Below are 24,697 nucleotides of genomic sequence, written 5' to 3'. Positions count from 1 at the left end.
ATGTGTTGTCAAGTTAGTGTCGTGCACAGCACATCTCAAGGGTTCTCGGGTTAGTTTGATGCCCTGGGCAGAGATAACTAAGCCAGTCAGGCGTTATGGATTACAATGCCAGATGAAGCTTGTAAACCCAAACGATCTGGCCTATGATGTTTTGGTAACTTGTCCTTCTGAATCATCTCAGAAATATTTGAGACCACTTCACATATAATAAATTCCTTTGATATTAAGAATTGGGAAAACTGAAGCCATTGTCTTTGGTCCTCCCTCAAATCCACTTACATTTGACCCAGAGTTGAGGTTTCACCCACAAATCCATCACACTCCTGGCCTCCCACGTTCTACCTTCTGTGAACTTGAGGTCATCCAGAACTTTGCTGCCCGTTTTCTTACCTGTACTAGATCCTGTTCGCTCATCACCCCTGTGTTTGCTAACCCACATTGGTTCCCATGAAAGCAACAACTCGATTTTAAAATGCTTGCCCTTGTTTTCAAATCCCTCCATGGTTTTGCTCCCCGATCTGTGTTATTTCCTCCAGCCCAAAGCCTTCCGAGGTATCTGCACTCTAATACCAGCCTGTTAAAGCATCCCTGATTTTAATCGCTCCTCCATTGTTGGATGTGCCTTCAGCTGGAATCCCTCCCTAAACCTCTCCGATCTCGACCTTGTTTCCCTCCTTTAAGACACTCATTAAAACCTACTTCATTGACCAAGCTTTTTGTCATTTGCCTTAATATTCCCTTATGTGGCTCAGTGTCATATTTTGTTTTATAATGGCCCTGTGAAATGCCTTGTGACATTTTATTTTATTATTTCTTTTTATTCATTCATGGGATGTGGGTATCGGTAGCTAGGCCAGCATTTATTGCACATCCCAAATTGCCCTTGAGAAGGTGGTGGTGAGCAGCGTTTTTGAACTGCTGCAGTCCCTGTGGTGTAAGTGTATACACAGTGCTGTTAGGAAAGAGTTCCAGGATTTTGACCCAGCAATGGTGAAGGAACAACAATATGTTTCCAAGTCAGAATGGTGGGTGGCTTGGAAGGGAACTTCCAGGTGGTGATGTTCCCATCTTTCTGCTACCCCTGTCCTTCTAGGTAATACTGATCGTGGGTTTGGAAGGTGCTGTCTAAGGAGGCTTGGTGAGTTCCTGCAGTGCATCTTGTAGGTGGTACACACTGCTGCTACTGTGTGTCGGTGGTGGAAGGAGTGAATATTTGTGGATGTGGTGCCAATCAAGTGGGCTGCTTTGTCCTGGATGGTGTCAAGCTTCTTGAGTGTTGATGGAGCTGTGCTCATCCAGGCAAGTGGAGAGTATTCCATCGCATTCCTCACTTGTGCCTTGTAGATGGTGGACAGGCTTTGAGGAGACAGGAGGTGAGTTACTCGCTGCAGGATTCCTAGCCTTTGATCTGCTCTTGTAGCCACAGTATTTATATGATTAGCCCAGTTCTGTTTCTGGTCAATGGTAAACCCCAGGATGTTGATAGTGGGGGATTCTGCGATGGTAATGCCATTGAATGTCAAGGGACTATGGTTAGATCCTCTCTTGTTGGAGAAGGTCATTGCCTGACACTTGTGCGGGGCAAATGTTACTTGGCACTTGTCAGCCCAAGCCTGGATATTGTCCAGGTCTGGCTGCATTTAGACATGGACCACTTCAGTATCTGAGTCGCAGCAAATGGTGCTGAACATTGTGCAAACATCAGTGAACATCCTCACTCCTGACCTTATGGAAGGAAGGTCATTGATGAAACAGCTGAAGATGGTTGGACCTAGGACACTACCCTAAGGAAGCTATGTAAATAGGGAGCTTTTAAATACAAGTTATTGTTGAAGTGAGTTTTATGTATTGTGCTACATGAGAAGCCATGTTTTTTTCCAATGAGTTGTATTAATTTCATTTGGCATCTGGCTAATGGCAAATTGAGCTCCTGTCAATGAGGGCACATGAAAAACAAAAGCAGTTATTACATATACTTGTGTGAAATGATGATTCATAATGTATTTTGCTTATTTGTAGCTATTCTATCAATTTATGTAAAGAATAGTATACATTCTGAAATGCTGCTCAGTAAAATAAGAGTTGGGAGGATTTTTAATTGGGTAGTATTGTAGAATTTGAATTTTTTGCTCTTAACTGTTCTTTTTAATTTAGTGAGACTCGTCTCGTGGAAATCGTTGAGTCCCTGTGCGAGAATTCGGAGTTTGAATGTAATCTCATGGTGGAAACCAATGAGGAGTATATTGAGCGCTGGTGGTTCACAATGTAAGTATCTTTTAAAGCTAAATTGTTTTCTCTTTATTACTAAACCTATGACATAACAATAAATCCAACATTTCATTATTTTTTGAGTTTGTAACATTTTCTTGTGTTCCTGCACATTCTGTTCCTCCCATGATAAAACATTCCCTGATTCTGCACTCTACCGACTTTCTCCCCTTCCTTTCAGTATTGGTTGCATGTACAGCCATGACACTTCTGCCCTCAGGAACTCCGGCAATAGCTACCTCTTCCTTATCACTTTGTTCTTTGCCGTACAAAGACTATGCCTTTGTAAGTCCTTGGAAATTCCTTTTTAACAATTGTGCTGATCTCTAGTCTATCCCTTGGATTCAGAGTGGACCAGTTACTAAATATGCCTGCAAATCAGAACTGATTCCAAAACCATGTCAGAAATAAATTAATTCCTCCAAATCAATGTAATTAAAATTATCAGCATCATGTTAAATCATGTGCTCTTTTATTTGTGTCCAGGATTAGTTCAAAATGGAGTTATGGTTTATTCTAATGACCATTATCAACTTCTATATTTAATGCCTGATAATGTTTTCACTGAAGGACTAATGATTGTATTGTAATCGCTTCAGGGGTTTAGAGTGTTCACCAGAAAACAACTTTCAAAAAGAACTTGGATATGTATTTAAAAAGGAACAAATTGTAGAGCAGTGTGGAAAGAATGGAATGAATTGGACAGCTCTTTAAAGTTGGTATAGGCTCAATGGGCCGAAAAGCTCCCGTTTGTGCTGTAACATTCTATTAGGTGATCAGTTTGCGTTGCATTCAAATTTGGATACTCAGGTACATTTAAAATCATTCTTTTTAATTGCAGGCAGAAAACTCATCCTAATTTCTTCCTCTGGTTCTGTGTGGATACAATTAAAGTTTGCTGTCCTGCTGGGACCTTTGGTGCAGACTGTATTGGTACTGTAATCCCTTTTGTGAACATTATGAATGTCGTCGTATATAACATGATATATGCATCTTTAACAAGAGACTTCTTTTACAGTGTTAATGCATTAATTGACCTCTCTTGAATAGTTTAGTGGATCCTTTTGTATAATAATGTTACCAAGAGCCCTTTGATTATCTTGAGTTATGTGCAAAGCATGATGCTGACTGGAAAACACAGTACTCAGTCAAAGTAAAGACCATATGTTATTTAAGGCAACAATAGAGCAGTCACATTCAGTCAGTAACAATTTAATGCTTTAGGCAGCCAAATGAGGGTTCAGTAAAAATCTTGAGAGTAAAATTCCTCTTGACAATTGAATGGTTGTTTTTTTTTTCTTCAAATTAATGGACGCTTTTCAGTCTCTTTTCTGTAATTATGCCTACTTTTTCCTCAATCCATTTCTAATATAATGCTCAAATCTGGTAAACAGCTACAGAATGGCCAGCTGGTAAAACATCTTGACGTAAAGCATGCTTTTGATGTAAATAGTATGAAGATCACTTCCAACATCATTGAAAGCGAGTAGACTTTAAAATGGAGTTATGGGTCAAGTACCTACACCCTGAATAAATAAAAGCTGACCACAGTTCTCACTATTGAACTAATTGGAGCAGACGGACTGACATGACTGGAGTGGGAGTTTCTTTTTGCTGTATTGTCTTTTCCATAGCATGTGACCAGCCTCCATAGTTATTACGAATTTTATTTTTCTCTTGCTTCCAATTTTATTGCATCCTCCCCAGGGGGCTGTGCTTCATGTTGGGGTACGGTTTCACTGATGTTGGCTGCCCTCAGTACCTCATCCAACTGGCTATGTTTTCAGGTATAAGACTCAAAATGAGTGTCAGCTTGGCTGTTTGACCATCTTGGCAGTATGCAAATGCAGGGGTCAGCTGATAGTGGTTAGCATCAGTGCCTTCCCTCCTCTTCTGACCTAAGAGGCACCGATGCCAAATGAAGCACACCCTATTGCGGTCGGATCAGCTACCTCAACAGGCTGTGCATTAAACCCGAGATATTCTGATCTGTATGCTCAAATACCACACTTTGCCTAATGAGCCATCAATGGAGCTGTTTCTTCGTTCTTTTAGTCCGTTTAGAATCATTAATAGCACACTGCTAACAACCTGCACAACTGAAACATAACTGAAATATCAACATTTTGACATGGAAACTATGTTTATGGCCTAAATTACCCTGTATAATTTCGTATTTGCTGCAACTTCAGAAATGTCAGTAAAATGAGAATTTGACCAAAAATATTTGTGTTTTTCCTGTCCGTGCAAGCACAGTGGATGTTTTGAGTTTTACTGTGAAGCGGTTCTGTGCCCTCTAGATAGGACTTGAATGAGTCTTCCTGATAGCTCCATGGATACGCGCAGTGTGTTGTAGTTTTGAGTGCTATGGCTAAGCTGACTTCAGCTGGGATAGCAAAGGGAGCCTAGTATAGTTGGTTTCTGTGTGCATGGTCAATAACCTGTGTTTCTGCTTTTGACTGCTATCTAGTGGCCATTGCTGGTAACTGCATCTGATGTGAGGATCAAGTTCAGTTTAATGTCTCCCACTGTCAAATAAGTTGCCATCACTCCTCTTACAGGTTCACATAGTGTAGTCAGTAGGATGAGGTACTAGAGGTTTGTCACGATCTGTGGAACATTACTCCATTCTGCATCATTTCCTTTGAGGAAAGATTAAAATTATGCCAAATGTCCTGGGATTACATTCAGACCTGTATTTCTAAAGTAGTTAGTTATGTCTATTAAACTGTATTATTTTAGGATGTCCTGGTGGTGCAGATAGACCCTGCAATGGGCGTGGTTCATGCGCTGGTGATGGCACACGGACTGGTGATGGCTCTTGCAGCTGCACCAAGGAATACAAAGGAGAAGAATGTCTAGCCTGTGCAGACGGCTACTACAGCGAATTCCAGAATGAAACCCATTCACTCTGCACAGGTAAGTTTTTTGACTTGAAAATGAAAGTCCCTTTAGTTAGTTCTTTTGCATTGTCAGAGTATTCCAAAGTGGTTCAGCCAATTGATTACTTGTTGATTTGTTGTTACTTGATACATGAACAAACATGGAGCCAATTTGTACAATACAAGGTCCCACAAGCTGCAATGAAATAATGACCAGTTAATTTGTTTTCGTAGCGTAGTTGATGCCACTATGATTGGGACTGAAGATATTAATTAAATAGTAACCAGCAGTTACCCATTTGATACAATCAGTAAAAAGCAACTCAAGGTTGTGGTTCACCTTTCCTAAAAGGAAAAGATTAATACTTAATTCCCACATTGTGAGGAAAATGCTTTTGCTTCAATTCATTTTGGAGCTTCATTTCAGAAAAAAATCTTGTGCTTTCTTCAAATTTTGAAGTTTTGTGTGACTTTCCAGGTGAGGAAGCGGTTATAAAAGGTCCAGAGTTGCTCAGTATGGGAGCAATGAACCTTCTGACATTCAGTGCTGATGTTGCTTCTTTGCTTTACTTTGGAGAAGTATGAATGCTTTAACTGACCTTTCATACTCAATGCTGGGCAAGCCTGTGCTCTGGCCTAAAACCTCTGTTCCCCTTTTGGCGCAGTACCCGTCTGTGCTCTTGACTCCAATGCTACATTTCCCTAAAGGTGACTTGGGGTAGTGTTAGAGATACCAAGAAGTTGGTTAGGCACATACCTGTGCAGGAAAATGCAAGCAAGGCAATTTTGCAGAGCGGACAGGCAGGTGGTAGACATAATTCAAAGCAGAGTACATTTTGGGGAAAGTCAACTGAAAAGAGGTACCTCTAAGAGGTGGGATACTGAATAGAGTGCAGGAAAAGGAAGACAGACTTGCATTTATGCAGCACTTTTCATGACCTCAGGATGCTCCAAAGCAGTTTGCAGTCAATTTTTAAATACTTTTGAATTGTCACTGTAATGTAGGAAAGGTTGGACCCAATTTACAAACAGCAGGATCCCATGGACAGCAATGTGATAACAACCATATGATCTTTTTGTGATGTTTGATGGATACATATTGGTCACGATAAAAGGAATAACTCCTCTGCTCTACTTAAAAATAGTGTCATGGGATCTTTTATGCTCACTTGAGAGAGCAGACCAGGTCTCAGTTTAACATCTCCATCATTACTGTGGTGGAGTGTCGGCCTAGAGTTTGAGTTCAAGTCTCTGGAATGGGAATTAATAGCCACAGCCTTCTGAAGAAGGACAGCGGTAAAGAGATTTGGGGTATGGGGAGGTATAGAATTTTGTAACATGAATTGCAGGTAGAAAGGTCACACGGGCAAATTAACTCCTGAGTTTTATACATTGGGGTACTGAATATAAAAATAAGGAAATCATGTTGAATTTATATCAGACATCAGTTAGGCTAGAGTTGAAATATTACATATAGTTCTGGGCACTCCATTATGGGAAGAGTATCAGAGTCATGGGAGGGCATTTTCAAAAGGCCTTTGATAAAGTAGGAGCATGGCCAAGGTCAGAGTATGTCGAGTCAAGGCACAAGAAGCAGAATAAATAGCCAAGCTGTCTACGAAACAGGAAACAGAGTGGTTGCCGGATATTCGCAAATCGGGAAGACTCTACGGACCTTTAAAAAAACTGGGTGGGGTGAAGATGTGGAAGCCCCACCCCCATTTCCAACGGATCCAATTTTTGCAGGCGGAGAAAGGTGATGGGGCGTGATTCACACGTGGGGGAAACCCAAACTCAGCAGGGCCATTTGAACTCGGTCCTGAGGTCAAACAGACTGCATATTGGCTGTTGCAAGGGTGGGAGACATGAATTGATAGAGCAGACATAAATGCTCTTGAAGAGTGGATAAGGTCTGTTTAAATGTCATGATCTGAAGGCTTTTTTAAAGGTGCTGCTCTTTAAATGTTTAAAAAAAACTGGCTGCAGCTGTCAGTGATTGTTGAAAAAGAACCTCTGCTGGATTGCTTTGATTGACAGGCCAGCTGGTATAGCATCTGTTTGTGCAGTTTCAATAGAGTACTTTGTTGACATTTCCCCAAAGGCTATTATTAGATATTATATCATTATGAAAGCTTGGCTGAGTTTCAAAAGCTACAGCTATCTCTGGGGAGGGGTTGCTCACAGTTCGATTGACAGCTTAGTCAATTAAAATATTAGCTGTTTTTGAGGTGGGGCGTGAAAAGAAGTTTGTTTTTATAAGAGATTAACCACTTTAGATTTAAAATTTTATTTATAAACATCAAGGGATATGGGGTTAGTGCAGGAAAATGGTGTTGAAGTAGAAGATCAGTCATGATCTTATTGAATGGTGGAGTGGGCTCGAAGGGCTGAATGGCCTACTCCTCTATTTCTTATGTTCTTAAAAACTTTGAATGGACTTCACGAATAGGAGTTTTCACTAGCAAGTCTGTAGAGTGAGAATTCTCATAGATTTTTAAAAGTTTATTTTATTTCATCTCCACATGGTGCCTGAGGCCTGCCCATTGTGGATACTGGATGAGTTGGCATTGGCTTGCATGGGGGTTCGAGAATGGGTAGAGGGGTGAGGGGCTGTAAAGGGTGAGGGCTAGAGGGTCTGAAATCTCCTAAAACAACTGGACCGAAGTCCCAGTGAACAGAAGCAGGCCTTCTAATCAGCTCATCCCCGTGCCTTCCTAGCATAGGCATGCCCTACACCATCCTGCACCCGCACCCCTGGAGTGAAAATCTTGTGATTCGTGGTTCTTTTTACTGAGGTGACACTGGCAAGTCGGAAAATTTCCTGACTCAAGCTACCTACCTTGATAGCTAAAATCAGGCCCTAGGGTTAAATGTAGGCTGGCAAAGGTGAGAAGTGATGTTCCTAAAGATCAGTGCTGGGACCACGGCATAAACTATTTAGACTCTGGAATTGGAAATACAATTTCAAAATTTGTGGTTGGTGCCAAATTGGAGGAAACTGTAGTTAATACAGAGGAGGACTGCAACAAAATATAGGAAGACAATAATAAGCTTGTAGAATGGGCATGTAATCAGCAAGGAAACCTCAGTATAGATAAGTTTGAGGTGCTGCATTTTGCTAGGAAGAATAAGATGTCGTCGGACAGAACACCCGGCATCAATCTAGGCACCAGAAATGACAATGCACACCCAGCCCTGTTGACCTTGCAAAGTTCTTCTCACTAATATCTGGGGGTTAGTGCCAAAATTAGGAGAGCTGTCTCACAGAATAGTCAAGCAACAGTCTGACAAAGTCATACTCACCAAATCAAATCTTACATACAATAACTGAGACACAACCATCAACATCCCTGGGTATGCCCTGTCCCACTGGTAGGACAGACCCAGCAAAGGTGTCGGCAGAGTGGTATACGGTCGGCAGGGATTTGCCCTGGGAGTCCCCAGCATTGAGCCAGGACCCCATTAGTTCTCATGGCATCAGGTCAAACATGAACAAGGAAACCTCCTGCTGATTACCACCTACTGCGCTGCACCCCCGCAGATAAAAGAGGACTCTTCCATATTGAACATCACTTGGAGGAAGGATTGAGAGTGGTAAGGGCACAGAATTAACTGGGGGACTTCAATGTACATCACCAAGAGTGACTCGGTAGCACCACTGTTGATCAAGCTGGCAAAGTCCTGAAGGACATAGCTGCTAGACTTGGTCTGCGACAGGTGGTGAAGGAACCAACAAGAGGGAAAAAGCCTACTTGATCTCGTCCTCACCAATCTACTTGCCAAGGATGCATATGTCCATAATGGTATTGGCAGGAGTGACCACCGCACAGTCCTGATGGAGACGAAGTCCTGTTTTCATATTGAGGATACCCTCCATCGTATTGCGTGGCACTACCACCGTACTAAATAGGATAGATTTCAAACAGATATAGCAACTCAAAACTGGGCATCCATAAGGCACTGTGGGCTATCAGCAGCAGCAGAAGTGTATTCAACCACAGTCTGTACCTCATGGCCCAGCATATCCCATTACCATAAAGCCAGGGGATCAACCCTGGTTCAATGAAGAGTGCAGGGATGACATGCCAGGAGCAGCACCAGGCATACCTAAAATTAAGGTATCAACCTACTGAAGCTATAGCAGAGCACTACTTGCATACCAAACAGCGGAAGCAGCATACAATAAGCAGAACTAAGTAATCCCACAATCAACGGATACAAGTTATGCTCTGCATTCCTGCCACATCCAGGCATGAATGTGGTGGACAATTAAACAATTAACTAGAGGAGAAGGCTCCACAAATATCCCCAATCCTCAATGATGGGGGAGCCCAGCACATCACTGCAAAAGACAAGGCTGAAGCATTTGCAATCTTCATCAGCCAGAAGTGGAGTGGATGATCCTTCTCAGCCGACTCCTGAGCTCCCCAGCACCAATGGATGCCAGTCTTCAGCCAGTTCAATTCAATCCATGTGATATCAAGAAACGGCTGAAGGCATTGGATATAGGCCTCGGCAACATTCCGGAAATAGTACTTAAGACTTGTGCTCCTGAACTAGCTGCACCCCTAGGCAAGTTGTTGCAGTACAACTACAACACTGGTATTACCCAACAATGTGGGAAATTGCTTGGATACGCCCTGTGCACAAAACGCAAGCTGAATTCAATCCGGCCAATAACCGCCTCATCAGCCTCCTTCCAGTCATCAGTGAAGCGATGGAAGGGGTCAATGACAGTGTTATCAAGCAGCACTTGCTTAGCAATAATTTTACTGACGCTTAGTTTGATTCTGTCAAGACTACTCAGCTCCTGACCTCATGACAACCTTAGTCCAAACAAGGACAAAAGAGTTGAACTCCAGAGATGTGATGAGATTGACAGCCTTTGACATCAAGGCAGCATTTGACTGAGTGTGGCATCAAGGAGCCCTAGCAAAATTGAAGTCAGTGGGAATCATGGGAATGCTCTCCACTGGTTGCAGTCATACCTAGCACAAAGGGAAATGGTTGTGGTAGTTGGAGGTCAGTCATCTCTGCCCCCGGACACTGCTGCAGGAGTTTCTCAGGGCTGTGTCCTAGCCCAACTATCTTCAGCTACTTTATCAGTGACCTTCTCGTTGTCATAAGGTCAGAAGTGAGGATGTTCACTAATGATTACACAACGTTCAGTACCATTTACGGCATCTCAGATACTGAAGCAGTCTGTGTCTATATGGGGCAAGACCTGGGCAACATTCAGGCTTGACCTGATAAATGGCAAGTAACGTTCACGCAGGCAATGACCATCTCCACCAAGAGAGAATCTAACCATCTTCCCTTGACGTTCATGGCATCACCATTGCTGAAATCCCCACTATCTATATCATGGGGGGGGTTACCATTGACCAGAAACTGAACTGGACCAGCCATATAAATACTGTGACTACAAGAACAGGTCAGAGGCTAGGAATTCTGTGACGAGTAACTCACCTCCTGATTCTCCAAAGGATGTCCACAATCTACAAGGCACAAGTCAGGAGTGTACTGGAGCACTCTCCACTTGCCTGGACGAGTGTGGCCGTAACAACACTCAAGAAGCTCAGCACCATCCAAGGCAAAGCATCCCACTTAATTGACACCCCATCCAGTACCTTCAACATTCACTCCCTCCACCACCGACGCACAGTAGCAGCTGTGTGTACCATCTACACTGGAGCAATTCACTAAGGCTCCTTTGATGGCACCTTCCAAACCCGTGACCTCTACCACCTAGAGGAACAAGGGCAACAGACATATGGGAACACCACCGCCTGCAAATTTCTCTCCCAAGCCACACATCACCCTGACTTGGAATTATATTGCTGTTCCTTCACTGTCGCTGGGGCAAAATCCTGGAACTCCTTTCCTAACAGTGCTGTGAGTGTACCTACACCACATGGACTGCAGTGGTTCAAAAGGCAGCTCACCACCACCACCTCAGGGCAATTAAGGACGGGCAATAAATGCTGGCCTAGCCAGTGTTGCATGCATGCCATGAAAGAGTACATTTTTTAAAAAGCATACACCTTGGAGAATAAATCTCTTAATCGGTTATAGGAGCAGAGGGATCTGGGTTTGCAGATACATTAAACACTAAAGGTTACAAATAAAGCACTGGGATTCATTTCTAGAGAAATAGAGTGGAAAAGTAGAGAGGTTATGTTAAACTTGGAGGGAATATTGATTAGATCTCACTTATGTACTGTGCAGAGTTCTGATTTCCATATTATATAAAGGATATAGAGACACTCTGGAAGGCGCATAAAGGATTTGTTAGGATAATAAAGCTAAAAGATTATCCCATCAGGAAACTGAGGGGTGACCTGACAGTCTAAAAGATTATGAAAGGGTTTCATAGGAGAGACACAAAAATAAACTTGCGGTAGAGACTAACATCAGGGCCATAAATATAAGATAGTCACCAATAAATCCAATGGGGAATTCAGGAGCAGCCTCTTTACTGAAAGACTGCTTATAATGTGGAACTCAATATTGCACCACAAGGACTAATTGAGGCGATTAGTGTAGATGGACTTAAGAGGGAACTGGATAAATACACAAGGGAGAAAGGAATAGAAGTATATGTTGATAGCATTGGATGAAGAGGGTTTGGAAGGAGGTTGTTGTGTCGTGCAAACACCAACATGAACCTTTTGGGCTGAATGGGCTGCTTCTGTTCTGGCTAATACTATGTAACTATGTAAAGGGTGGATAACAATGAATTATTAGAACAATGCTGGTAATGGAAGTTTATAGTTACGAACAAGGTTTGAATAATTGGAACTATTTGATTGTGACAGAGACAATCCAGCTGGGATCTAACGGGGGTTTTCAAAATTCTGAAAATTTGTACGAAGATTAATAGAAAAGATGGTTTTCATTGGTTGCAGAATGAGTTACAGACTGAGGATTATCACATGCAAGTTCCCCTCCAAGCCACACACCATCCTGACTTGGAAATAGATCGCCGTTCCTTTGCTGTCACTGGGTCAGAATCCTGGAACTCGCTTCTTAACAGCACTGTCGGTGTATCTACACCACATGGACTGCAGCGGTTCAAGAAGATGGCTCACTACCACCCTCTCGAGGGCAGTTAGGGATGGGCAATAAATCTTAGCCTAGCCAGCGATGTCGACAACCCATGAACAAATTTTTTTAAAAATTAGAAGTGGGAGTTTTCACGCAGAATTATTGGAATATGGAATGTTTCACCAGAAGTTAGTTATTGAGGCGGAGTGCAACAGTGACTACTCTTCAAAAAGTATTTAATTGGCTGTAAAATGCTTTAGGATGTCCTGTGGTTGTGAAAAGCATTAGTTATCTTTCTTTTTAAATGGGCGTAAAGGTAGGGAAATGAAATTAGGATAGCTCCAATTGAACAAACATGATGGGAAAAGTGGTGAACTCTTGTGCTAATCTTTGTAGACCCAAACCAACAAGGTAGCTAGACAGATGTGCACCAAAGCTGGTAGCTTATCAGCTAGGAAAGAAACTGACCTGCAGTCAGTTACATAACAAATATTTTGCACTCTGTGCAGCTTGTCATCCTGCCTGCAAAATGTGTACTGGTCCATCGAGCAAGAACTGCACTGAATGTGCAAGTGGCTGGGTAGAAGCTGCTACTGATGAAGATGGACCTGCCTGTGTAGGTAAGCATGCTTATATTATTACAAATCATTGTGGTACATTCCTTTCTCTCTCTCTCTTTTTGTTTTCAGAAATTTGAGAAGTTCAGAATTCATTAGCATCATATACAAGAACAAGCTGAATGCTTCAATGCTGATGATACAGTTAGCTTTACTCTAAGGATATTTATGCAAATTCAAAGGACAACACAATTTTTCAGTCACTAAACTTCCAATTGTTCCTGTCAGTTGGTCCTGTGAGTAATGTGCTCTGAAGATCTCACCAAATGTTGCTTTGTGATTGCTAGTTTCATGCACAAGTAATTTGGCTTGTTTTAATTGATTTTTAAGTATTGCTATACACTTTTTTCCTCCCTTTCAACTATTTGACATTTCGGAAATAATTTAGGACTGGTAGTTGATTGAATAACCTCATTTTAACTTGAAGTGATACAGACCCTTATTGAATGTATGTTCAGGACAGACTTAATTTGGAAATGCCTGTAATACCATTTTTCTGCCAGCAGATGACATGAATGAACTTTAAGGAGGTATTGACAAAGCACCAAATTGTGACTTCTTAGCTCACTAACGTCAGAAGCAATCCAAATAATATATTATGGTAACAAGTTAAAGTGCTCACAAGGTGTTTATTGTGCATCTAATCCATTTAAAGTAGCATTTGTTAAATAGTAAACATTAATCACTAGATAGCTAGAAATTTTAAAAAGTTTTAAATTGAGGTAAAGGATTCTATCTAAGACTTGCAAAGCCTTTGTTTAAACTTTAATTTCAGAGCATCTAAACAACAGGACTATAATGTTTTGATCCAAACACAGGCGATTTCAAGTCCTGCGGGTCATTTCACCTTTTTAATATCTGAATCTTATTGGCCGTCATCTTCAAACTACCACCAACATTGTCTTCAGAGGTAGACTTTCTGGATGCTCGTTCCTCTGTTCGATGAGAGATGAAAACTGATGAGGTTAAGTTTGTTAGGCATGAGGCATTCAATTCAGCCCAAAGCCGCTCGTTCTTTTGACTTGATTGGATTCTTGAATAAATAGCTGTTACTCTTAATGTTGAATCCTGGTAAGGGGAGAGCACTTCCAATATTACATTATCAAAAAAACTGAGAGGGATAGAAATAACCCTATTTATCACACTTCTTCTTTCTTCCTCTTTTTATTGATCCAAGTGTCTGCCCAATTCTACAGCTGATACAATATTTTGCTGCATTCCTTTATATTCACTGCTTTCCCTGTTAAGTTTGATTGGCTTACAGCTGTTTGCAGTATCCACGATATTTAAAGAATATTGTATATTTAAGTATTGCTGAAAAATTCTATCAAAGCTTCACGCCTTGCAGTCACCAGGACAACTTGCAAGAAATTACCAACAGTAAAGGGGGAATAATAATTTATACTGCATGAGAGGAGAGTGCAGTTCTCTGAGACTGTACTACCAAATGACTATTTTATATTTATCTACGCAATATTTATAGATTAAAAACAATAGTCCATGTGCTGATGCTTTTTGACCACCTTCCACTTCTATGCCCCTCATCCACAAGGACGCATGGACACACATGCACATATAATACTTCCAATGAGAACTCAGTTTCATTTTTATCTAGATCCTCATCCCTCCCTGAATGCTGTGGCCTTTAGATTAATTCTAAATATTTCATGTGGAGATTTTTACAAGGCTTCCTAAAAATCTACCTCTTACCTATTTGTAGTTCACTTATCTGCGACATCCTCAAAGAAATCAAATAAGGTTTATCAAGTGTAAGGCCCTGTAGTGTGAATTTATTGTGTTGTAAAACTCTACTTCCTCCTCTGTCCCATACAGTCCAATGCTCACTTGTCATATGTGGTGGGGAAGCTGTGGCGCCACTTTAATGGGTTTGATAATGAACTATTTTATAAGTTTTAGTGTTTTTATGGTAGTCAATATAGAAAATAGAACCTTTTTCCACTTTGGATACATATTGTTCAGATCCAGCACACACGAGTCAGAAACAGTCTATTTCAGCGATGGGCCTTAAAACTAGACTCCCGCTGATGCAGTGACAAGTTCCTGTCAGTTTTATCGTTTTCTACATGAACCATTCTTTTAGTTTCTCTGAGTAAGATTGAAAATCTAGTGGCAATTAGCAACAGTTCTGCTGTGGATGTGCTTCTACAAGGATTGATGATGTCCAAACACACTTCAAAAAAATTCTTTGCAGCAAATGAAATATTTGTTCTGCTCCATGAAACATCCTGTTCTAATGTTTGTAATGTTAGTGTTATAAATGGGTGATTGAAGCCCAGGTTTTGCACCTGGCGTGGGCTAAATTGTCAAGTTCTAGATTGCAAAGATTGTTTGCTCTGCTATCGACTCCATAACTGAACCTTTCCACTTATTGTAGATGTCGATGAATGTGCAGCAGAAACCTTACCTTGCAAACAACATAAGTACTGTTCAAACACAGAAGGGTCCTACTCCTGTGAAGGTATGTCTGTTCACTTTGGCCATTGTTTCACGTGACACTGCGAAAGTAAATTTGCATTTTCAGGTATCTGGTTATATCTGCACTAATAACCTATGTACACTACCAATTTAGCACCAGTGGTATTGCCCAAATCAGGCAATGCATATAACTCACTCTCCTTTAAGTATTGGAATTTGAAAGCAGCAAACTACCAAAGTCTTCATTCATGAAATTTGACAGCAGGACTACCTCCTACTATAACAAAAACCATAAGAAACTGGAGGCAGAGGTAGCAAAAAAAAAAATTGGCCTCCACCAAGAGATGACTGCATGAAACCCTCTCCCCTCCCTTCTGACACCTGTAGAGAATTACTCACTCCTAAAACAGCTTTCCAAGCAATTGGGAAAGTTAAAAGAACTAACACACCTTTTTAAACTTTCTTTCAAAACATCCATGCAAGTCATTTCTTTGTAGATTAAGGCAATCTTTTTGGTTCCTTCAACCTCACTCATAGTTGTACAAGCTCTTTACGGATGAAAGCAGCTGAAAACAGCTCCCAAAGTGTACAGAAAGGTTACAGCCCTCACATGTGGGCTGCAAGTATACACAGTCTATTGTTTCTCTATCTGACATGAAAAAGAATCTCAAAATGTACATGTGGTTTTAATAATATTTCTTTAGAATCAGTTCCAACAATTAATTTTTTTTTTTGTTGAGTTCAAAAACATGGAACCAAAAAAGGCACCATACAAAGCAGGAAGTTCTCTGTCTCAGTCCTTGTTAGGTATTGAATTGGTTGTCCTGGATCAAAGAGCAATCAGGATACTAGAATTGGTCAGGACATCTCTGAACTGGGCAAGGCAGGGGATAATTGCCTATGGTTCTCACTCCTGACTCCGTAACCCATGCTGGAAATGCAACTGTATGGATATCTGAGGAGAAGATGAGCTATGGATACCGTGCCAAGTAGCTAATGGCCACTACTGTTCGTGTTTGCATGGGAAGAATTGCAAGTTGAGCCAGCAATGACACCTGTTTTTTTTTGTAAGGAATCAACTCTTTGAGAGGGCACAAAAGTAGTGAACACAAAAACACCAGAAAATTATTTTTAAAAATCTTGATTGCAACCAATCAAAATCAAACATATGAAGGTATACCATTATGTACAGACAAATGTACAACAACGGAGATCTTCAATTGCCCTCAAGAAAGGATGCCCAAGGTTTTTGTTTTCACAGGCTGCATAGTTGCATATCATGGGGCCTCAGACAATGCAGGGGTTCTTAATCTCCCACTGTAACTTGGAAGTAAACTCCAAAGAAGTGGTGACCATTTTAAAATTGCATTTGATAATTAAAAGTCTTTAGAAGCTACTAGACTACCAGATACATCACATTCATACTCTGTTATGGCACAGCTGATGGTAAATGCTGAGTTGTTCAAATCCCAAAAGGAAACTTGAAACAACTGCCACAACTTGTTTTGTGTATACATTTCGAGATGCGTGCCTTGAATTCAGTAGTAATAAGACCACCAAGTCTTATAGGTTTTTACAAAACTAGGTTAAACATTTTTAACAAGAAAAATGATTTTTTTAAGGACATACATAGATCTACAAATTGCTACTATGATAACTTCTAAATCCCCTAATCAATCTAATTCCAAGTTACACTTTTGTTAAGGCAACAGTAAGACACATAGGGCAGAATTTTCTGCCTGTCGGGCGGGCGGGCCCGACCCAATCTCCGGCGGGCGGGGAGCCGATCCCCGCCGGAGAAGCAGGCCCCCCGCCATTTTAAGTGGGCAAGCCAATTAAGGCTAATAATATGCGCTTCCTGTGCGTGCGGGGTGGGGGGGGGATTCCCCAAATGCAAGAGTGCGCCTTTGTGTGCATGAGGCTAAGTGCTGCCTCAGGGAGATCGCTGAAAGTTTTTCAAACTTTAAAAATAGAAAAATCATTAACATGTCCCCCTCATGTGACAATGTCACACAAGATGGGACATGTTAATAAATTTCACTGAAACTTTAATAAACTTTTTTAAACCCTACATGAAACCTCAACCCGCCGGTGGATAATCCACATCCCACACACACACACGTAGCGTTGACCGCCTCTACTCGTGTTTCACGCTGGGCGAGCCTTAATGGGCCTGCAAGCATGAAATCGCGGTCCAGCCCTGATCACAGGCGGCGGTTGGCTTCCTGACCGCCCCTGCCGAGCCAGTCTGACGAGGTGAAAATCCTTCCCTTACCACTTTCTAAACTTCACCTGGTTGGTGACACATTTCACCCCTCCTTTTGAAAACAATCCCCCTCGCCTGGTTTATTTAAAAATGTAAATTTTCCCCTGACACCTATGTTTACCTACTTAACATTACAAACCTAGCTCCTCATCTACCACATCAAAGCCTTCAGACCAGCTGACTTTAATCCAATTAATCTCTCTCCTGCGCACGCATATATATATATACACACACACGCACACACCACACACAAATACCACGATTTTACAATAAATTCCAGTAACATTATGAGAGTTGTTATATCTTCCTGACATGCCCTAAGATAAAAGCAAAATACTGCATTTGCTGGAAATCTGAAATAAAAGCTGAAAATGCTGGAAAAACCCGGCAGGTCTAGTAGCATCTGTGGGGAGAGAAACAAAGTTCATATGAAGAAGTCACATGGACTCGAAACGTTAACACTGTTTCTCTTGCCACGGATGCTGCCAGACCTGCCAGGGTTTTTCAGCATTTTCTGTTTTTATTTTACATTCATGCCCTATCTTCATATCTGAGATGCGTCACACAGATGTGGCAACAGGCTAAAAACAAGACTTTCCACACCTTCAGGCACACAATAAAACAAATATATAATTGCAGGTTGAACTTGGTAACCTGTTCTTCAAAGTTTTTAGTTTGCGAAAACTTGTGGCTGCATGTGATCCTAGAGCACCCTGTCCTAACACATGAGCATAAAATTCAAATGATCATAGTCTTTTTAAAATCATTGTATGCTAACTGCACTGCAAGAATATATTTTTAAAAGAGGAGCTTTTTCTTTTTCCCTTGTGGGTGAACTGATCAGGTCGACTTGAGCATTGTTTTTTTTTAAAGCTCCATTGTAAGGAGTTCCATGAATGTATGCTGTTAGAGGTCATACGTTTGAAATAAGTTGATCTACTGTAGTAATATTCTGCCAGTTTAACTTTATTTTCCATACTTTTCAGCCTGTGATGCTGCCTGTGATGAATGTACTGGAGGAAGTCCAGAAGAATGTATCAACTGTACAACTGGGTACTCAATGGAAGAGCAAAAATGCATAGGTATGGGATGTACTTATGGCTAGTGAGATCATCTTAGAATGATTTGTATAGCAGATGATGGAATCTCTGTCTTCTTCAGAACTATCTATGTCATGATTTTTTTTGTATCATGTAAATTTTAATTTTAAATTTGTTATATCAAGCAGACAATTTGAAAATTGAGGATGGAGCAAGAAAGGAGGCTGTGTGTGTCTTATATAGGATAACATGACTGGCTAAAAAAATCAGCTGGCAAAATACGTGATTGTAGCAAAGATATTTTCAATAACGCATTAATTAATGCAGGTTGATGGGCCTAAGCTCACCCACTGCAACCCAGTCACCACCTACATTAACTATAGGCCGGCGGTTTAATCAATTTTAGCGGCTGTTATTTCAGGATAAGTTGCAATTTCAATAGAAGTAATGTTATGAGGCTTTGTTTACTAACTTAGCTCTGACTGTTTTTCTTTCTCACTTCAATCTGTTCTGAGATTCCTAAATATATAAGCTGTTAAAACATCTTCATCTTACCGTATTTTCTCCTCCAACCCAATGTTAATGCCTTCTTGGATTAGGAAAATAGGAACTCTGTTCAGTTGTTGTATTTAAGACAAAAAAAGGAGCCTGTGAGTGGCACACATCGTGTGGTCACTATCAGATGTAGAACTTAAAGAAATATGCCAGCTAGTGACTCCCTAGGGTAGGTGAGATACTTGCCCACATATTTAATATCAAAACTTATTAGTGCTGCTGTTTACAGTTTTTTTCTGTATGTTTCCTCCATGTGATATACATTTTCTTGACTGAGAAAAACCTCTTCCCAACTCAATGGTAATGTTGCTTCCTAATTGGCCACAGGAAAGTGCATCAGGGCGACTCTCTGATTTTCCTCCCAACTTTGACTGTTGGTAAGCATCTTTGCTCGGTAGCATCCCATGACATCGTGGATTGAGAACATCTCCTTGTGTGAACCAAAGTCCTATCCCACTCCAATACAGAGCCTGTTGGACCTATAAAGTGATATGCTACCTTCCCCACAATATTAAATGTTTTTTATTTACACCCTTTGCATAAGAATGGGAAGCATGCTGAATAAATTAGCTTTGTCAAGGCTGACTTTGATAAATAATGCTCTAAATCCAAATTATTTCAGTCCTGTTCAGTTGAAATAATTTACATCAATGCAGCATGGTGTTACACACTATAGAAAAGAGCACGCAGTATGAAACCAAATCTGTTGAAGAGCTTAATCATATTGCCCTTACTTTTCTTTTGCGTTGTCTTCCCTCCCCCATCCCATCACAGAATTATTACCCTGTAAAGGGGAGTAGGAAAGACAAGCAAACCCTGAATCGTGTACAGGGCTAATTTTAAAGTTGCTCCCATTGGGCACTGGACTTTCTTTATTAAAAATGCAGTCTTAAAATGTTTTTTGAATTTTGTTCAATTTTTCCATGTTTAGATATAAATGAATGCAGCTTGCCTGATAAAGTGTGTACACGTGAAAATGAAGATTGTGTTAATACTGAAGGCAGCTTTAAATGCATCTGCATTGAAGGGTATGAAGACCAAGATGGGGCCTGTGTAGAAAAAGAAGTACCAGGTATGCTGATAAGTTTAAAATTCCACTTGCAACAATCGGTGTTTTTATCTAACACTGAAACTAAATGACCAAACTGCTTAATGAAGCAAGTAGAGTTAAGATACCTGTCATAGACTATAAGAGTGCTAACAGTGTTTAAAATACTGCTTTTTTAAAACTCATTCACAATGTCAAGACCTTTAAGGTTAGAAAACTTTGAAAAAGCTTATAAATAGTTAACTTGTTTAATTCTTCTAATCTTCTGGTTTAAACCACCAGGAGTCCAAATAGCAACAATATATAATGCCAGGTACCATTAACAGGTATTTTCACTCAAGTTATTTGTAGTGCACTTGCTCTTTTTGTATCCAAAATATTTAGGTGCCGGAGCAGGAAAGCGGTGAGATTAACTCTTGAGGTCAAATGTTATTCATCCACTTGGATACAAAATGTAGAATTGAAATCTGTTCATTTGAATTTGTGTCCCAGGTTGTGTAGATAGAATTCCCTGTGTTTCTTGAGTAGGGAAGCAATAAAAATTCAAAGTTTTAACCATGACGTTAAAGGGAGGAGCAGCAATATTGACTATTACATTTCTTCCAGTTTATATGCAAACTTGACTAGTCCAACATCTTTTTCCACTAATCATAGAAGTGCCTCATTTTACTGCCTCTATATTGTAGAACCACTTCAAGAAACTGTAATAGAAGTTTGCATGTGTGTAGTTGTTTTGAATGTGAACCTTAGTTTGCTTTGACCATCATACCTTCCTCAAGTAAAGAAGGGCTATGGAAAACCCATACGTATCAGTGAGTAAAACGCTATCATTGGCATGTACCAGGTCTGTGCAAGCTGCTTGGCTTCTTCTGTCCTCTGCTGAACAAAAATAGCTGATCTGTATCCGCCTACAGCTAGTCCACTTGTATATATTCAGTTTGTTGTCAGAAGTAGTGTTGCCACCAGAGGCGCCAACACACAACATCCCTCATTATGATGTGTGCCTTCTTTGGAACATGGGCTTTCTAATGTTTGCAGTCCTAAAATAATTCTGTAAAATAGTGAAGATAGAAGGGAAATGGGGTTGGTCAAGAACACGGTATTATAAGACTATTTTTCACAGCAGAGTGTGACTCTTGTCAACCAATAAAGAGCTGCCCTGGTGGCAAATTTAAATGGGTAATTATTGCAAGGCCCTGCTTGCAGTCAGGTGCATATCCTTTGTGCCAGCTGCATGCAAAACCCCGCCAGGAAGTTTGGGTCTTGCGAACTTCTATCATTTGTAATCAAGATCATGCTGTTTTTGGCCACGTTACCATAATGGATGGCATTGATGCAAAAAAAGCAATAGCATTTGCTTGAAAATTATGGCATTTCCCACCTGTATCTGGCTACAAAGAATGACCCTCTACTTAGAAGAAAAATAGAGGTAAATTTAACTCAAAGTCAATTGAAATAAAAATGAGAGATGTAAAATGGACTACCAATTTACTATCATCCAATTCACACCATCTCAAAGTCAAAATGACCTCCAATGACTTTATAAAGATATCAATTACCAGAGCAAGCCATGACCAATATTGACTGTGTGATAACTATTCTTTTGTTTTCTGCAGTAGTATTGAAGGATTCTGAAGAGCAAAATGTTACTAAACCTGAAATTTTAGCAGATGTTGCGCCTCATGAAGACCTTTGACGCACTGCTCAACATATTAATTTGTCTTGTACAAAAATCTGTGGGCATATTTTGAAGAGGGCTGCTGTTTATGAACGAGGAAGAAGTTATTTTTCAACCAGAATGTTAAACATGTTGCCAATATGATTTGTTTACATGACCAAAAGCTGCCAGTTACTGGCATGTTCCCATTTTAAACTCCTTGGGTCACAATGCTCTTTGCTCAGTTCTTTGTGTCACAAATATTTAGTTTCACTGTGTCTGTCCTTTTTATGGGAACAAATTTTGTCAATAAAAAAACAACTTTTTAGTGCTTTTGATGCCAGTAAGTGTACCTGGAAGGTTAAAGTTTTAACCTTGATACATGATCTTTTTATGGTAGCACTGAGTCTCATATCTAAAGATTTAAAATCTAAACAGTTTTCAGTTGACCTTTGTGAATGTACCCTTTGTTGTTGTGATTGTCATATCTTTGTTAGCTGAATATTAGCGTTTTTAAAATGGACATTATAAAACGAAAATTTGGGTTTTGTCGCTACATCTACTCTGGATTCTGATTTTAAACTTGACTGATGATCATCATCATCCAACCAATCTCATTCTCCTCAATGCTGACTTTATCTGTTGGACATTTCCAGTATTTTCTCTCATTGCAAATTTTGTATTTTCAAGGTTTGCTGGTACTGTATCCTTAATTCCTGAATTTGGAGATCATTGCATCACTTGTAAGATTCTCTCTCTGCAATCTAACCCAAAAAGGCATTGTTTATACTCCACTTACATTTTTTTTTAAACTGGGGCCTATTTTAAACTATGATCCTCGTGTTTGATTATTAAGATTTCTGTCTTCAGAATTGTTATTTAACCATGTTTGTGACACTCCTGCACTCAAATGGCATTGCCTAGTATTAAATATATGGGAATTTGTAGACATATTCCAATGGAAATTTCTTTTGGGTGCTGTTAATTGGGAAGATGTCTACTCCTCACTTTATCTCCATTTCAAATCTCTAATCAGTATTTGCATTGATGCAGGAAGTAAGTTTGTGGGCCAACATAAGTAAATTGGTGCAAAATGTGAATATGTTGAAGATTGGATACTCCTGCCTGCTTTGCACTGCTTCATTTACCTGCCTGTATAAAACTGGACTTTCAGGCTTTTAAACTGTTGTGCTCTGTAGAGAGATCAGAGATTATTATTGAAATTGCAGTGTTGGCAGGTCTTTGCTGAGCATTTTCCTTATTTTCTTCCTTGCCACTGATGTGCTTTAAATTATTTTGTGACTCTTTGTGGTACTGTACTTTTTCTACTCCCATTGCAATTGTGTCGCAAGGATATTCTCACTGATAATTCCTCTATTTCTGTTTTCTAGAGGAGGAGCAACATAGGGATGCAAGGTTATGTTGCTCCTGAGGTAGTTAGCACCCACTAGTACCATCACGCCAGCATATACTGCCAAAAGTGCACATACTTCCAATGTGCTATGGAAGATTTGATTAAATGTGATTGAATTTTAATTAAATAAATGGGGAATGAAAAAGAACCAGTACCAAAGATGACCGTGAAACTACCAGATTGTTGTAAAAACTCCGACTGGCTCACTAATGCCTTTTCAGGGAAGAAAATCTTCCATCCTTAGTCAGTCTGCTGTAACTCAGGAGTCACAACTATGCCAATGTGATTAACTCTTAATTGCCCGCTGAAATGACCTAGCAAGTCACTCGATTGTAAAGAAGGTGCTTCACCACCACCACCTCAGGCTAATTAGGGATGGACAATAATTGTCAGCGACACCCACATTCTGTGAATAAGTAGTAAAATAACTTAGGCTGCAATGCAAACAGACCTGCTACAAAACCGATATGGCATCGCTTGTGCCTGTAAAGCACACTCAACATTGATATCTCTGGCTGATGTTTGCAATGAAGGGACAGCATTTCATAGATGGATGAAGCAAGTCTTACATGCACAACATTGTTCAGTACTAGCCCACCTTGCTTTCAGTGGGCTTATGCCGATCAGAAAAACCTGGGTAACAGAGCAATGTTCTGTTGCGTTAATAGTGGTGGTTGTAGTTGCCAAGTTAAAACACTAGTTTGGATTTGGTGATTTAACTAATATGTTAAAAGAACGTCCTTTTGCCTCTGGCACTAGGGTGAAAGCATTGGTTAGACGTAATTGCAAGAATACCTTTTTATAAATTAGAACTGGCCTCGCTGTTTTGCTCTGGGTCCTTGACCAAAAGGAAAGCTGAGGTAGGAAGAAAAAAGGCAACATTGATATAAGAGAAGATAATTTTGGTAATTGGCTGAATCAGTCATAAATTTGTCCAGCTTTGGTTGTCCATACCTGAATTTCCAATATGTTCTTTCTGTCAACTTCTAAGATTACTGGAATTGAGTAAAACTCTGTTTTCTAATTATTAAAAATACCTCGAAACTAACCTTGGCATAACTTTCCTGTGGCAGTGGGTGCTCATTACAGAAATACCTTTCTTCTGCACCGTTATGCAATTTCATCGATCACTCATCCTTGTAACCACTCAACAAGCCTTTCAAATAATGGTTACTTCTGTGCTGTGCAACTCCATGAAGTTGATTCAATCTTTTATTTTAAGTCTGGGTCAGATACAAATCCAGGTCTCCGAAATAAACAAATAGGACTCTTGCACGCGTTAACTGAAAGCAGTGGAATGTAAATAAGTTGAGTTCTACAATGCGTAGATGATGAGCTCTGCCATATTACCTCCCAGATAGTGGAGACAAAACCTTACCCCATTGTTTATTATGAACGATAAGAGTTGGATGGCACAGTGATGATATTTCCAAAACTTGCTCTTTCATGAGACTCACCTGGCTCAAT

At 40.3% G+C, this 24,697-nt stretch overlaps 1 protein-coding gene across 3 annotated transcripts in view; it reads left to right on the top strand.

Annotated features, from left to right (window-relative positions):
• Positions 1–24,278, top strand: part of LOC144687353 (cysteine-rich with EGF-like domain protein 2-A) — a 62,654-nt gene extending 38,376 nt beyond the window's left edge. For 2 of the 3 annotated variants that reach the window (XM_078553342.1, XM_078553343.1), the window contains exons 4-11: positions 2,155–2,265; positions 3,110–3,201; positions 5,011–5,187; positions 12,707–12,817; positions 15,210–15,293; positions 18,503–18,598; positions 20,043–20,183; positions 21,776–24,278. In XM_078553342.1, coding sequence (XP_078409468.1) covers positions 2,155–2,265; positions 3,110–3,201; positions 5,011–5,187; positions 12,707–12,817; positions 15,210–15,293; positions 18,503–18,598; positions 20,043–20,183; positions 21,776–21,855 — 892 coding nt within the window. In that variant the 3' untranslated portion in view covers positions 21,856–24,278. The remainder of the gene's footprint in view (positions 1–2,154; positions 2,266–3,109; positions 3,202–5,010; positions 5,188–12,706; positions 12,818–15,209; positions 15,294–18,502; positions 18,599–20,042; positions 20,184–21,775) is intronic. The other variant, XM_078553344.1, reaches the window with a different exon arrangement.
• Positions 24,279–24,697: the final 419 nt, after the last annotated feature.

This window comes from Cetorhinus maximus, chromosome 12 (genome assembly GCF_964194155.1).
Source record: "Cetorhinus maximus chromosome 12, sCetMax3.hap1.1, whole genome shotgun sequence".
NCBI lineage: Eukaryota > Metazoa > Chordata > Chondrichthyes > Lamniformes > Cetorhinidae > Cetorhinus > Cetorhinus maximus.
The sequence above is the reverse complement of the archived record's forward strand: the minus strand, read 5'-3'. Positions and strand labels throughout refer to the sequence as shown.